This window comes from Leptodactylus fuscus, chromosome 7 (assembly GCF_031893055.1).
Source record: "Leptodactylus fuscus isolate aLepFus1 chromosome 7, aLepFus1.hap2, whole genome shotgun sequence".
Taxonomy (NCBI): Eukaryota; Metazoa; Chordata; class Amphibia; order Anura; family Leptodactylidae; genus Leptodactylus; species Leptodactylus fuscus.
The window spans coordinates 44,813,893-44,830,850 of NC_134271.1; the positions used below are offsets into that span (position 1 = coordinate 44,813,893).

At 42.6% G+C, this 16,958-nt stretch overlaps 1 protein-coding gene across 3 annotated transcripts in view; it reads right to left on the minus strand.

Moving 5' to 3' along the window:
- Window positions 1-235: 235 nt before the first annotated feature.
- Window positions 236-16,958, minus strand: part of CYLD (CYLD lysine 63 deubiquitinase) — a 48,616-nt gene continuing 31,893 nt past the window's right edge. For 2 of the 3 annotated variants that reach the window (XM_075281863.1, XM_075281862.1), the window contains 9 exons: window positions 15,916-16,057; window positions 15,701-15,823; window positions 13,180-13,271; window positions 10,180-10,246; window positions 8,703-8,835; window positions 6,445-6,553; window positions 6,241-6,359; window positions 1,199-1,415; window positions 243-801 (listed from right to left, as the gene is read on the minus strand). In XM_075281863.1, coding sequence (XP_075137964.1) covers window positions 617-801; window positions 1,199-1,415; window positions 6,241-6,359; window positions 6,445-6,553; window positions 8,703-8,835; window positions 10,180-10,246; window positions 13,180-13,271; window positions 15,701-15,823; window positions 15,916-16,057 — 1,187 coding nt within the window. In that variant the 3' untranslated portion in view covers window positions 243-616. Of the gene's footprint in view, window positions 802-1,198; window positions 1,416-6,240; window positions 6,360-6,444; window positions 6,554-8,702; window positions 8,836-10,179; window positions 10,247-13,179; window positions 13,272-15,700; window positions 15,824-15,915; window positions 16,058-16,958 lie in introns of all 3 variants that reach the window. The other variant, XM_075281864.1, reaches the window with a different exon arrangement.

The following is a 16,958-nucleotide window of genomic DNA, read 5'->3' on the forward strand; positions in this document are numbered from 1 at the left end:
CAGATGGAGAAGTGGTCCAAACGCCCTGTGTAACTAGTATAGGTTTAACTAGCTGAACAAGACTCCTGAGATCCCATTGATCCTCACAATGATGTCATCCCGATAATGTGTCCATGTAGTCCAAAAGGGGCATAAGCCATATTAGACATTGTGTATATGAGAAGTGACGGACAAAGTAAATAAGGATAATGTTGGGGCGGCTGCACTCTTTCAGAGAGGTGTACATATTCCGGAAGAATTACCCAAACACTAATATGATATCATTTGTGCTATTTAATACTTTCTCAAACAAAAATTAAATAACACATTAAAATTAGATATAACTTAAAGCTTTAGCGGTTTTAATCTTCACTGTTACATACATTCAGTGGAACTTAAAAGACAAAAAAAAGGAAACACTTTAAGTGCAAAGAAGTTGTATATGCAGTTGTACTGTAGGTTACCGTTGTTGACAGCAAATAGGTTAAAGGATTTTAGTGTATGAAAAAAAACTCTTTACCTGCCGCTCTGCATTGTGTAAGAATCCTTGTGGCTCTCCAGCATGCCCGCTCCACCAGCTGCTACAGAGTCAAAGGCTACCATTATAGTGCTCTCCATGTCAGAAACACACAATAGTTCATTTGTACAAGCTCATAGTGGGGCTCTGGTACATGCACATGTACGCATCGCACAGGAGCCGCCGCGCACAACCCTGAATGTTTCGAGAATCTAAGGCATGAAGTTCTTCCAAGGACATTTTCAGATATTCCCCGACTTCTGGGCAAGGAGTGACTTGTGGAATGTTAAATCCATTTTGCCCACCTGTCATACAAAATATAGACGAGTTTAGTCAAAGACAGACGTGTCAGAAAACTTACTCTGCTAAAAATTATTATATTTTGCCTTGAGTAGAATTAAAAACCTTATAGAGTTCATGGAAACTTTTCAAAGACTTTTCCTCCTATTTTGTGCTTCAAACCTGTCCTTTTACCTTATTTACTAACATAAAGCTATTCTCATTGTCTGCCATGTTGTAGGTACAGTGGAGATGCAGTCACTGGGATTCACCATAAAATACCTGCAGCCACTTCCCATGGACTGGTCATGACTATCACTGTGAGACCTGAATGTACAGACCGGCTGATGGAGCGGCTTTTGGACCAAATATCACTTTAATGCATATGAACTCTGACTGGACACAGATCACTTGGATACATACCATCACGATCTGCCATACTGTCAAAAAATACCCACGCAGAGTCATCTCGGCCATACTTCACAAAAGCCACATAATGACTGGTCTCAATGCATAGAACCGCAAATAAGTCCATTTTCTGGTATGGTATGCAGCCATGTCTCCAGTCCCAGTCTGGCAGCTCTTTGGGGAGTGACACTGGGTTGAACTTATGATGCTGTCTTTTTGGGTGAAGATGAACCTTTGGAGAGAAACGTAATAATGCTTAGGAAAAGACAAACTCCAAGTGTGAACAGATAACAGTGTAGAAACAGGAGCTAAGATCTGATGCAAAGTCATAGCTCCTTCCTGACCACTGGCCGCTATGGATCAGAAGTAGCTGCTATATACCGTATTTATCGGACTATAAGACGCACCTAGGTTTTAGAGGAGAAAAATAGGGAAAAAAAAATTTCAGGCAAAAAATGGTAAAATATTTAATATATGGGAGTTGTAATTTTGGAACAGCTGCAAGGCCACATTGACAGGTGACCCTGCAGCTGTACGGGGATGTATAGGGCGTTTTTTTTGTGGGGCCAGGTGTACTTTTTAGTTATACCATTTTGGGAAATGTTTACTGCTTAGATCACCTTTTATTTAAATAAGAGGCAAAACAGAGAGAAAAACCCGGCGGTTTAGCACTTTTGATTTTGACGTTCACTGTACATAAAAATATTAGTAGACCGGGCATTTTCAGACACAGGGATACCTAATGTATATGTTTCACAGTAATGTTATACTTTTATATATATTCTAGGGAAAGGAGGTGAACGTTTATTTATTTAATTTTTTATTATATATATTTTTTTAAGTGTTTTGTTTGTTTTTTTACTATTTTATTATCCCCCGCCTAGGGGGCTTGAACCTGCAATCATTTGATTGCAAGTCCCATAGACGGCAATACAAGTGTATTGCCGTCTATGGGAGATTCTATACATTACTATCGCGGAGTGTCATAGACCAGCCGCGATAGTAATATATATCTATGACAAGCCTGGGAGCCTTCATTAGGCTCCCGGCTGTCATCGGAACAGGTCGGCTCCTGCGGCCTCGCCGTGCAGGAGCCGGCCTGCATCACTAAAGGTATGGGGCCGGTGGGGACCGGCCCCGGGGCTAACTTAACTGCCGGGACCTGCGGAGGAGGAGCGGATTTGCAGCATGGCCGCGCTACTGCCACCGCTGGTTTTCTGCAGCGGCAGGAACGTGGCAATCTGCAGGCCCCGGCAGCTAAGACAGTCCCCGGCATCTGCTGTAATAGACCGGCGGATGCCCGGGAGTGTTTTAGCTGCCGGGGCCTGCAGTATTGTCACGCTCCTGCCGCTGCAGAAAACCAGCGGTGGCAGTAGCGCGGCCATGCTGCAAATCCGCTCCTCCCCCCACATTCGGACTATAAGACGCACCCTCATTTTCCTCCGAAAATTGGGGGGGGAAAAGTGCGTCTTATAGTCCGAAAAATATGGTACTTAGGGCAATATTCATGAATAGAGATGAGCGAACAGTGTTCTATCGAACACATGTTCGATCGAATATCAGGGTGTTCGCCATGTTCGAATCGAATCGAACACCGCGTGGTAAAGTGCGCCAAAATTTGATTCCCCTCCCACCTTCCCTGGCGCCTTTTTTGCACCAATAACAGCGCAGGGGAGGTGGGACAGGAACTACGACACCGGGGGCATTGAAAAAAATTGGAAAAAGTCATTGGCTGCCGAAATCAGGTGACCTCCATTTTAGACGAATAGTGGATTTCAAATCCGGGTCATATGAGAATGTGAACTTTGTGACTATGAGACAGGGATAGCTGTACAGGCAGGGATAGCTAGGGATAACCTTTATTTAGGGGGGAATGTTATTAAAAATAACTTTTTGGGGCTCTATCGGGTGTGTAATTGTGATTTTTGTGAGATAAACTTTTTCCCATAGGGATGCATTGGCCAGCTCTGATTGGCCGAATTCCGTACTCTGGCCAATCAGTGCTGGCCAATGCATTCTATTGGCGTGATGAAGCAGTGCTGAATGTGTGTGTTTAGCTCACCTACACCGGTGGAGTAGTTGAGCTAAGCACACAGATTCAGCTCTGCTTCAATCAGCGCTGGCCAATGCATTCTATTAGCTTGATGAAGCAGAGTGTGCACAAGGGTTCAAGCGCACCCTCGGCTCTACTACATCAGAGCCGAGGGTGCGCTTGAACCCTTGTGCAGCCTCGGCTCTGCTACATCAGAGCCGAGGGTGCGCTTGAACCCTTGTGCAGCCTCGGCTCTGCTACATCAGAGCCGAGGGTGCGCTTGAACCCTTGTAAACACTCTGCTTCATCAAGCTAATAGAATGCATTGGCCAGCGCTGATTGGCCAATGCATTCTATTAGCCCGATGAAGTAGAGCTGAATGTGTGTGCTAAGCACACACATTCAGCACTGTTTCATCACGCCAATACAATGCATTAGCCAGTGCTGATTGGCCAGAGTACGGAATTCGGCCAATCAGCGCTACTGTTCGAATCGAATTTCGAACCTCGAACATTTTAGTGTTCGCTCATCTCTATTCATGAATAGAGATGAGCGAACACTAAAATGTTCGAGGTTCGAAATTCGATTCGAACAGCCGCTCACTGTTCGAATGGGTTTCGAACCCCATTATAGTCTATGGGGAACATAAACTCGTTAAGGGGGAAACCCAAATTCGTGTCTGGAGGGTCACCAAGTCCACTATGACACCCCAGGAAATGATACCAACACCCTGGAATGACACTGGGACAGCAGGGGAAGCATGTCTGGGGGCATAAAAGTCACTTTATTTCATGGAAATCCCTGTCAGTTTGCGATTTTCGCAAGCTAACTTTTCCCCATAGAAATGCATTGGCCAGTGCTGATTGGCCAGAGTACGGAACTCGACCAATCAGCGCTGGCTCTGCTGGAGGAGGCGGAGTCTAAGATCGCTTCACACCAGTCTCCATTCAGGTCCGACCTTAGACTCCGCCTCCTCCGGCAGAGCCAGCGCTGATTGGCCGAAGGCTGGCCAATGCATTCCTATGCGAATGCAGAGACTTAGCAGTGCTGAGCCAGTTCTGCTCAACTACACATCTGATGCACACTCGGCACTGCTACATCAGATGTAGCAATCTGATGTAGCAGAGCCGAGGGTGCACTAGAACCCCTGTGCAAACTCAGTTCACGCTAATAGATTGCATTGGCCAGCGCTGATTGGACAGAGTACGGAACTCGACCAATCAGCGCTGGCTCTGTTGGAGGAGGCGGAGTCTAAGATCGCTCCACACCAGTCTCCATTCAGGTCCGACCTTAGACTCCGCCTCCTCCAGCAGAGCCAGCGCTGATTGGCCGAATTCCGTACTCTGGCCAATCAGCACTGGCTAATGCATTGTATTGGCGTGATGAAGCAGTGCTGAATGTGTGTGCTTAGCACACACATTCAGCTCTACTTCATCGGGCTAATAGAATGCATTGGCCAATCAGCGCTGGCCAATGCATTCTATTAGCTTGATGAAGCAGAGTGTGCACAAGGGTTCAAGCGCACCCTCGGCTCTGATGTAGCAGAGCCGAGGCTGCACAAGGGTTCAAGCGCACCCTCAGCTCTGATGTAGCAGAGCCGAGGCTGCACAAGGGTTCAAGCGCACCCTCGGCTCTGATGTAGTAGAGCCGAGGGTGCGCTTGAACCCTTGTGCAGCCTCGGCTCTGCTACATCAGAGCCGAGGGTGCGCTTGAACCCTTGTGCACACTCTGCTTCATCAAGCTAATAGAATGCATTGGCCAGCGCTGATTGAAGCAGAGCTGGATCTGTGTGCTTAGCTCAACTACTCCACCGGTGTAGGTGAGCTAAACACACACATTCAGCACTGCTTCATCACGCCAATAGAATGCATTGGCCAGCACTGATTGGCCAGAGTACGGAATTCGGCCAATCAGCGCTGGCCAATGCATCCCTATGGGAAAAAGTTTATCTCACAAAAATCACAATTACACACCCGATAGAGCCCCAAAAAGTTATTTTTAATAACATTCCCCCCTAAATAAAGGTTATCCCTAGCTATCCCTGCCTGTACAGCTATCCCTGTCTCATAGTCACAAAGTTCACATTCTCATATGACCCGGATTTGAAATCCACTATTCGTCTAAAATGGAGGTCACCTGATTTCGGCAGCCAATGACTTTTTCCAATTTTTTTCAATGCCCCCGGTGTCGTAGTTCCTGTTCCACCTCCCCTGCGCTGTTATTGGTGCAAAAAAGGCGCCAGGGAAGGTGGGAGGGGAATCGAATTATGGCGCACTTTACCACGCGCTGTTCGATTCGATTCGAACATGGCGAACACCCTGATATCCGATCGAACATGCGTTCGATAGAACACTGTTCGCTCATCTCTATTCATGAACATACATGAGTTTTTGCCACTCAAGACTTTTTTTTTTATTGAGCGGGACATAAGTTTCTTCACTGACTGGTTGGTGTCAATTACAGAACATGTGTAATTTCCAGGGACAGAGATGTCAGAGAAGAGGTATATCAGATCCATGCGCTTTCCTGGGAAAGGAGTCTCAGTATCTGTTGCAAGAAGGCGGCCACTTCCTTGGATTTCATGCACACAACCGTAGTTTTTATCCACAATTGCAGATAAAATTACAGAACCATTAATTTCTCTGTTTCTATACACACAGTTGTAGTTTATGTGGTTGTATGTCTGGAATGTAGTGAAGAGCCGCAAATTAGGAAGCAGGTCCTATACCTGTCTATTTGCAGTTTGGTCCATTCATTTCAAAGTATGGGGCAGTGAAAACCATGGATGACACACAATCCTACATACAGAGGAAAAAAGACTTCCCCTTATGGGTATCAGATAGTATCACTTGCTGGGAAGGCAATTTGTTCACTGGTGTTTATATGTGCCGCAGGCCTCGCTCTAGTTGTGCCTGATTTAATGTTCTATTGGTGTCAGAAAACAAGATAAAGTAAGGGAATAATGGACTATTTCAGCTTAGATTGAGAAGACCTGGACTGGAGGACAGATTTGTTACACACTGACCTGGGTATTGCAAGTTTTACAGAACTGCTTGATTTTCCCTGCAGAAATATCACAGTCATCATAGCATTCTCTGCATTCATACATGGCAAGTCCTCCACAGATGCGGCACTGCCGGGGGGCTGGCATGAAACAGAAGAAGACCAGGATTACACATATATCTATGCTTTATGTTACATTTACACAATTAGCTAACACACGACTCACTGTCTTCCAATAAATCTGTGATATTCAGATCCAGGGAAGGAAATATCTTATTGAACATCTTAAAGTCTTTTCCAAATCGCGGCATCTGAATTATCAGGCACGATGGAGCCTAGGGAAGATAAAGAATTCATGTAAGCAATAGATCTACAGAATCCAATTTCAGAACATGAAGTTTCTGGTTTGTATTTTATACTATTTTTTTTTCTGTAATTATTCACAGATGCTGTGTAGTCGTTACCTAAGAGACTCGACTTTAAGCGCTATAAGACTTATGTCACATTAGTATGATTTTACTATTATTTATAGTTTATTCAAAGTATATTTGTCTGTTAAAAGGGTTTTTTTTAGGCTGGTCTTACATGACCGTATTGAATGTACGGTCTGCAAGTTGCTGATCAGCAACACTAGTTGCTGATCGACAACATAGACTCCACAGATGTCCGTGTCCTGCCGCACTCGCCCATAGCGTTCTATGGGCGAGTCTGTGCAGTGCCGCAATTCACGGCCATTACGGACATGTCTTATAAATTGAGGACCTCGGTTGCAGCCTGGCCACACCACGGATAAAATATCCAGTAGTGTAAGGCTCCACCCATTGAATATAATGTGTCCGCAAATGGTCTGCAATTGAAAACCATCAATTGCGGACCATTTGCGGATTTACATTACGGCTGTGTAAGACCAGCCTTAGTGCTTGAACAAAAAACTCAGTGTTTCTACTGATTGATTTTTTTTTTTTTTGCACCCTTTTGAACTGTCTTTTCTGAAGAATTCATGTCCTCTCAAGTTAAAAAAAAATCCAAGAGCATGAATTTAGTTTCATATCAAAATAATATGGAATAATGTCTCATCTATAAAAATGGAGACAGAAGACCTTCATAGTTCATAATGATTTGTGAAAAGCTTAATGTATCAAACATGGATCACTAATAAGGATGTAGAAAACTTAAAAGTGTAAGTGTCCTTTCACTTTTTTTTTTTTTAAATTGTGTAGATGTTTGGTGAGTGTTTTTCCTCATATAGTTCTCCCAAGGAACTATCTATACACTAGGTAGGGTGAGGTTATTATTAAGACCAGTGTTTAGTACGCCAGTCTTGATAATCCCTGTGCTGTCGGAGAATGCTTCACATTTGAGATGAAGCGTTTAACAGGACTAGAATTAAACTCTGATAAATAAACTAAAGGTTTATATTAATACACATATGACGCTCTTACAAGTTTGAAAAATACATCCAAGAAAGGGCAATGGTTTAAACTTCCTGATAATACGCCGCATAAACTAATAGGCAAATGTGCGTTGCAGTCGCAAAATCACACCACAAAATAGTCCACTTTTGTTTTTATAAATGTAGATTGTGAGCCCCATTTAAGGATCACAATGTAAATTTTTTTCCCTATCAGTATGTCTTTGTAGAATGGGAGGAAATCCACGCAAACACAGGGAGAACATACAAACTCCTTGCAGATGTTGTTCCTGGCAGGATTTAAACCCAGGACTACAGCACTGCAAGGCAGCAGTGCTAACCACTGAGCCACCGTGTTGCCCCTTAGTCCACTTCTAAACTGGTGTAGAACACTCAATTATTCTTTAAGTGCAGCATATTTTCTATTGCTATGCGACACACACTCAAAAAACAAAAAAACAATAACTTATTTTATTCCCCCTGAGAATACTTAGTTAGGGTTCGTTCACATCTGCGTTCAAGGGGTCCATTCTGCAGGTTTCCGTTTCCTGCATAAAACAGAGCAGGAGACGGAAACCTGCAGGAGTCTTTCTCACCCATTCATTTGAATGGGTGAGAAAGCTGTCCGGCCGTGAGCGGCAGTGAGCGTTTTATGCACTCTGCCACGAAACCGGGTTTTATAATCCGGACACAGAGTCGGACATGCAGTACTCTGTGTCCGGATTTAAAAAATCCGGTTTTGCGGCGGATAGCACAAAACACTCACCGCCGCTCACAACCGGACCCGGTCTGTGCTTTGCGTCTTCTGGCATGCAGAAGACGGAAAGCACAGAACGGAAACCAGAACGCAGGTGTGAACCTAGCGTTAGAGCGGTGCTATAGAGATCCTTAGAAGCTGTGCTGTACTATAAAATAGTAAAATAAGCAAATAAAATATGTTCCAAACATTTACAAACAACCCCCTACACAATAGTTTTAAAAAAAAAATGCTATCAAGATAAGATTTGCTGCATTTTAACTGCAATAAAAGTCAAGTTAAACTTTGCTTTATCTGTACCAATGCAATATTTTACCTCTGCAAACTTTAAGCTACTGTTAATAAAGGACCACTCCAATAGCTGCTGTATTGTGGGCACCCCAACATTCTCATTCTTGTCCATGAATATTTGATAGAAGTAGCAATCTTGCACTTTCTGTCCTGCCGACCTAAAAGTTTACATTGGACAATAATGGAAACACAAAGTATATATTAGAAATGTACAAGGTTTTTCAATTTTATTCTTATTTATTTATTTATATAATTTCATCAAGACAGTTAGCTGGGAGGCCACAGAGAAGGATAATGTAGTAGTCTTGGTAGGAGATAAGGGCATAGACTCTGGGGAGAGGATACAAGAGATCTTTTTGAGGTGTAGGTGGCAATGAGTAGTAAAAGATTGGATGTGGCTTGAAAGACAGAGAAAAATCAAAAGGGGTGGTCCAGCTTTGGAAAAACATGGCTGCTTTCTTTCCAGATATAGCCTCATGCAGTACTGCAGCTTAACTCCATTGAAGGTAATAGGGCTGAATTGAGCCATGTTTCTAAAGCTGGACTACCCCTTTAAGTTGTTAAAGCTGACACATAGGATATTTTATTTGCACTAAAATAGAATCTTAAAAAGTAATCCCTTTAAAAACCACAACACTAAAATGGAAGAAAAAAAGAATTGTATATCTTGTATGGTAAATTACCAACATTACTAGTTCGTTACTTGTCCTGGTACATGACACAACACCTGTCTGTAAAGATTACATCAGAGCAGAAAAAGGGCAAAAAAACGAAATACCACACTACTAAATAAAACTGATGGAGTTCAGTTTTTCATTCTGTCTTTTGTCCACTAGGTGTCACTCTATGCAGCTTGTATATGGTAACTGAACACTTACACCTCAAATCTTATCACATACAGGAGTATTATTAAGTATTGGATAACTGCACACACTACATTAACATATTAATGGAAGCAATACACAATCCAGCACTTAAAATTATATCTCTACTGTATCTCTATATTTGGCATTTTTCTCCCTACCACACTGTTCATGCAGGTTCCATTCATTGGCTTCCAAACAGCCCTAAAGTGTATGTATTAATTCTAGTATTTGCTACTTTACTACGCTGGCTGAATTAATATGATATGTCAACAATTCTTAATGTAGATTGTCTATATTTCAATTAGAACTACTTAAGTGGTTCAATATAATGCATGTATTTCAACTACTAACAAATCATTGTTATAATTAGTTACTCTACGATATATTATACTAATATTTTTATGGAAACTTTAGTATATATAGTTCTATATAGTTATGGTTTCTCTATAGTTCTGTACTACTAACTGTTAGACCATATGTAAACCCTCAAGTGTACAGCATCCTAAAATTAATAGTGCTCTATATACATAAATAATAATAAAATTATTATTATTATTAGATTCTGCTTTTTTCCCCCCATCATGTTTTATGCTTATATTTATATGCAGTGTAAGATTATGAAGACAACTGGATTACCTTATTTTTAACAGGGGATCCACTCTTAATATATGATGGAACAATATATTCAGGAATTCTTCTGGATCTGTAAAAAAAAAGAATGTCAAAATCGAATAAACATGAATATACATTCTATAATAGATGCTATTACTCTTCACTACCACCAGATGGCGCAATTGAACACTAAGTGAAGTCTGGATTCCATTAACAGTTAACTACAGTATATAAGGATCTCTGTATGATCTATACTGTGCTCTATAAGGTCCTGTGGATGTTGGATTAAAAGACTTTTAATTGGACCACCCACTTGACTCTTCAGCAAAGAATGAGCAGAGATAAACATAAATAAATGAGTTATTGTAGGTTAACAAGTTATAATGAATCATCATGTATAGTATTATGGCAGCAAGGGATAATGAATACGGGAGCAGGGTTCACCTCCTGGGCTGATGCATTGCAAGGTGTAGCTCTGAAAGATGTTTGATAATAGCAGAGAGTGCTGCAGGTCTCCCCTTTGGGCTCCTTGCTGGACTGGCATGTCAATGTGCATGGATCAGGATAAGGGAGTACAACAAAATCTTTCACTATGACTCCGCTCTTGGAAATTGGTACCATAGCTAACGTTTGTCTGGAAGTATATACACAATTGTAGGGTCAATTGCACATGTACCAGACAAGAACTAGCCGTGGTACCCAACTTTCTCAGGAGCAATTTTTTTTTTTTTTTTTTTTAACAGGTTTTATGACTCCCATATGGTACATGGTCAACTGTGCTCAGCCTTCACATATCACTTCCAGGGCTCTTTTCATGTTTATGTGAATGCTGAGCACAGTCGACCATGTACCATTTGTGACCGAGGTCACCACGGAGTCCAGGGATCGGCTACGGCAGAGACCTGAACGCAAAACCAAAGGGACCACTTCCATTCCAGTGAAGACCAGACTGTCAGCGTAGGAACAGAAGATCAGTGGAAAGTGAGTTATGTGTATTTATTAAAAGCAGAGAAACCCCAGGCCTTGTGTAATGCTTTCTATACGTCAGAGAACCCTTTACGATACCTGACTTGAAGTCAATCTGTAAACATTCCCACAAGATTTCCGGATGAGATTCCGGCTATCTTGTGTTACTTCCCACTGGGGATATTATCTCTTTCAGATACATCAGGAATAATAATATAAAATAGTGTGTAGTATGATTCACATCTCTTACTATTACATATATTTAATCCATGGGCGTTTGTTTCCTGTAGGTAAAATACTGACTCTAATAAACGGAGGTCTATAGGTTAGCTTTTCATAAAGGGAATCATTACATCTGCAGCTATTTGCTATTCTATGCAAAGAAAATATTATATTGTATGGAAAATATGAAAACCATTTATGCATATTTAAGCTGTAGTCACACTACTGTCCAAGGCCTTGTTGAGCAGATTTGATTGGGAGACCAGCAATAAATTCCAATAATCTAAATGATGGAGAACACAACAGAACCCAAAGGACTCCATTATGTAAATGGCGCCCATTGTGCCGCAGATCCAGCTGTGCTTTCCATTATAAACGGAACCCTGTATACAAGTGTGAACAGAGATTTAACAGCACATGATTTTGCAGGTTTGACGTTTGCATCATCCATTTTCCCTCTGCCAACACTTATAGCCACTAGAGATGAGCGAACACTGTTCGGATCAGCTGATCCGAACAGCACGCACCCATAGAAATGAATGGAAGCACCTGTGACGCCGGCCGGCGTGACCCCTTGCTGTTGGGGTTCCTCAGGGCTCGGTCCTCGGCCCCCTGCTCTTTTCTCTCTACACAGCCCCCATTGGACAAACCATTGCCAGATTTGGCTTCAGGTACCATCTTTATGCTGATGACACCCAATTATACACATCTTCCCGTGACATCACCCCTGCACTCATACAGAACACCAGTGACTGTCTCTCTGCTGTCTCTAATATCATGTCCTCGCTCTATCTGAAACTAAATCTCTCTAAGACTGAACTACTACTGTTTCCACCATCTAATAGATCTGTCCCTGATATATCCATTGCAGTCTCAGGCCTTACTATAACTCCTAGGCAGCAGGCCCGCTGCCTCGGGGTCATATTTGACGCAGACCTTTCCTTCACCCCTCACATTGAATCACTCGCACGTTCATGTCACCTCCACCTCAAAAACATGTCCAGAATACGCCCTTTCCTTACCAGAGATACACTAAAGACACTTACTGTCTCTCTGATTCATTCTCGCCTTGACTACTGTAACTCCTTACTAATCGGTCTTCCCCTCACTAAACTCTCCCCTCTACAATCTATTCTGAATGCAGCGGCCAGGCTCATCTATCAGGCTAGACGCTACAGCGATGCCTCTGGTCTGTGCCAGTCACTACACTGGCTGCCTATTCATTATAGAATAAAATATAAAGTTATCACTCTCATCCACAAGGCTCTCCATAATGCCGCACCTCCCTACATTTCTTCCCTCATCTCTGTCAACCGCCCAACCCGTGTTCTCCGCTCACTCAATGATCTAACACTTACATCCTCTATTATCAGAACCTCCCACGCTCGTATACAAGACTTCTCCCGAGCTGCACCACTTCTCTGGAATGCTCTACCCCGGACAATAAGATTAACTCCCAACTTCTACAGTTTCAAACGCAAACTAAAGACGCATCTTTTCAGACTAGCCTATCACAATTCCTAATGCACAAAATTGTCTGAACACTGTATAAGCAATGCCGCCCCTGCTACCTCTTGTGTCACCCCCTCTACCTCATAGATTGTAAGCTCTTTTGAGCAGGGCCCTCAGTCCCATTGTGTGAAATGACGTTCTTTGTTATGTATGTCTGTATCTGAACCCTATAAATTGTACAGTGCTGCGGAATATGTTGGCGCTATATAAATAAAATGTATTATTATTATTATTATGGGTGCGTGCTGTTCGGATCGGCTGATCCGAACAGTGTTCGCTCATCTCTAATAGCCACACATTAATGAAGATAAGTGCAGTACAAACCTTTTTCCTCCGATGTAAACCCTGAAGCAGCTTCTACTTTCTCTAAGATTTTTCTTAATTTCATTATTTTTGTTGCACATACGTATCCATATCTACAAGGTAAAAAGAAATTGTCTTCACATCTTATTTTATCACACAGCACGTTACTGTATGTAATCTCCTGCAATACTACAGAAAGTAGTGAGAATGGGCCGAGATCACATAAATGTAGTTTTCTCTAAGGTATTGATGAGAATTTCTCACAAATACACAGGAGTGGATCTATAAAAGAGGAAAAACATATACTTCTCTCTGTTGTATCCATTCCTATGTTTACCTGAGAGATCCAGCTGTCTCTAGGTGCAGGACACATCCTACAGAGATGTATGGAACTGTAATGGATGCAGTACCTCAGCTCCATCACTAAACAGTGGTGGCACTGCAGCTCCGCACCCATTACTCAAATGTATTAAACTGTAATCTGTGGGAAAACCTGGTAGTAAGTGTTTAGTGTTACTACAGCACCCCCACAGGAGAAATCCGTCATTACACATTGCCTATTCAAATGAATGGCTCCTGCAGCTCCTCCGCACCAGGCTGTTATTCTAGATCCTCCAATGATGTCATCTATAGGATCTCTCCACTTACAGCTGTCCGCTCCATACTTCTTTACAGCTTCCGGCACCTGGAGCCAGCCTGAGCAGGTGATCTGTGTACAGTCCTGCTGTCAGTATGTACAGAACCTGGAAAGCCTGTTTATTGTCATACATGAATCACTCCATGAAATAATAAAAAGAGATACATCTTTATTCATTAGTAAACCAGTCAGACACGATATTAATAGTGTGATGGTGGGGGTGTCCCATTCACTTGTGCAAAACTCCTCTCCTCCCTTTTACAGAAGTTTTCTGGTCCTCAGACCAATATAATACGAATTAAAGCAGACACACCTGCCCAACGCCCTGTTGTAGCATTCTGGTCGCCTGCTCCGCTGTTCCAGCGATGATGTGTCTTAGGGCCTATTCACACGGAGTAAACACGGCACGCAATGTGCCGCGTTTACGGGACGTTAGCGCCGCTATTTTGACGGTGCATGTTTGCAGTCACGTTAACGCGCGTTTACGTGGCGCTAACGCAACCGCAAACATGCACCGTCAAAATTGCGGCGCAAACGTCCCGTAAACGCGGCGCATTGCGCGCCCGTTTACTCCGTGTGAATAGGCCCTTACTCTCCTCGTGGCTGCTCTGGCCAATCTCTGGCCTCAGCGGTCATGTCCAGTTCCATGACTGCCAATCTGGAGCCACAAATGGGGTGGGAGGGAGTGACATGTCATCATTGGAGCTGTAGAATAACAGCCTGGTGTGAAGGAGCTGCCGCTCAGATATGGCACAGGAGCCATTCATTTAAATGTGCACTGTGTAATGACCGATTTCTCCTGCGGGGGTGCTGTAAGTAACATTAAACACATATTGCCAGGTTTTCCCATAGATTACAGTTTAATACTAGGGATCTCAGTTCAAGGACACTTTGCAATGTGTTTATGGTTAAGAAAGTCTTCTAACAAGTACACAAGATACCTACAATGGAGAGCCCCATTAAATAACAGATCATTTTCTGATGACATATTCTATATATGTAATTTGAATGCCTGAAACCCCTCACTAAACATTGATCTGAAAATATCGGAGATCTGCCAAGAACAGTTTAATGCCGAAGCCTCTTGCAATGAAAGGATGGGAGCAAGTCGGAGCCGCAGTCCATCACAGTATGCAGACAATGATCAAATAGAGACTGCTGTAACAGGAGCCATCAGGGGCATCTTGTGATCTTTCTTACATACGTCAATCTGATAACCCTAATAAAAATAAACTTCTTAACTGTCGCTGGAGGATTACCGCCCCTATCCACAAGTGCTATTTCTGTTTTGTAATTAAACCTTAGGATTACTTTCCCATAATCCCTCAATCATTCAGCATTCTACTTAGTTAATTACATGCAAGACATAAATAGTTACAAGGTGAATCCGAGAAAGCGACATCTTCCCCACCTAAGGCTGGCTACGTTCCATCTTTAGACTTGGCGGATATATGAACCTGGTTACATTGAGGGGCAGGAAATTTTTCAAAACATAATATTCATCTCAAGTGAATCGACCATTATAGGTTTACATGTTCTTTTCGTAATGAGAGAGGACAAACAACAGACAGATTGGAGAGATTATATGGACGAGAACTTTATAAAGCTGCAGGCCCGGACAAGTCCAAAATGCTGAGGGTATATTTCTATTTACTGATATTGGAACACAGGTCATTGTTCTATTTATGTGTCCATACAGATGTAGCAGAGCCGCACTTCAGAGACTCTGGAAAAAACTATGAGCTTGTGGTCTACAAGGGAGAAATGTGCTCCATTGCCAGGTGCAGTTAAGACAATAAAATCTCAATTCAGATTGGGAGCCATGCGTTCCTATGCAGCCCCTATAGTTACTGATCAACCAACTCTGCTACATCGGCGTATAGTCCATACTGTGGCATTACTTACATTCTTAAAGGGTTCACGATCTCCGTCCTTAGAAGTGCTTGTGTTTCACTGTAATATTCTACATCTGTTTTTTCTTTCGGCCTCAAAAGGACAGAATCCAGCACAGAACTGAATGAAAATAAGCTTTATGGAAAGAAGAAGTTATATTCTGCTATGAGAAGAAAGGAAATATTCAAGGCAAAATCCCATATAGTGTAAGAGCATGATAGACTCACCAAAATAGGGTAGAATCCAGATAGCAGGAGTTGTAGTGGCCCTGGATACCTTTCTTTTTCCCGATCATGACTTCTAAGCCTTCCTTCTCTGTTCTTGGAGGAGTGTTCCCTTCCACTACTTCACTCAGATAACCTCCAAAGGCTTGAAATATAAGACAATAAGATATAAGGTTAGAATACTAGAAATAAACCCTCCACTAGCATCCCTCATGTGTTGTGTAAACCGCCACTTTATAACACTCTACTGTGTATGAGCATTATTATAAACTATGATTGGTCATTTCAAACATAGTGGGTTGAGAACAGCCTAGGTCCAAATTCTATCATAACCTATATCCTTCAGGTTTTGGTTAGGTTAGAATAAGTAAGAGTTCCTCTTTAGTTGGAATGAGTGTCTCAGCGTTCTGCTGACAATAGTTTGTTCAATATTTCTGTTCAACCATCTACAGACACAGGAGATTTGTTATGGAAGTGTCTATATCTAAAAAACCATCCTGTACATCTTAGGCTGGGTTTACACCAGCGTTGGCTCTCCATACGGAGATTCCGGTCCCCTCTCTGCTTGAAAAATGATGAGAGAAAAGATCTACACGCCCTTTCAAGGTGTAAACCGAGCAGAAACCACGCATACCCCATTATAGTCTATGGAGTCCGCTGGTTACCACTTTTTTAAGTGGATTAGGTTTCTGTTTGGGTGGTCCCTAAGTTGACCCCCCCCCCCCCCCCCAAATGGAAACCAGACCGCAGATGTGTGTTTCTGCAGTATGTGCATGGATTACTGCCACAAACCTGCCACATGTGAATATACTCTAATAGTGCCTTATAATTTAGACTAAGGGCTCGTTCACATCTGCGCCCGGGGTCTCAGTTCTGCAGGTTTCCGTTTCCTGCACGGAACATTTGAATTGGTTTGAAAAGTGTCTGGCAGTGAACACCTGTGAGCGTTTTATGCTCTCTGCGGCAAAACCGTTTTTTTTTTTAACCAGACACAGAGTCGGACATGCAGGACTTTGTGTCCGGTTTAAAAACAAACGGTTTCGCCG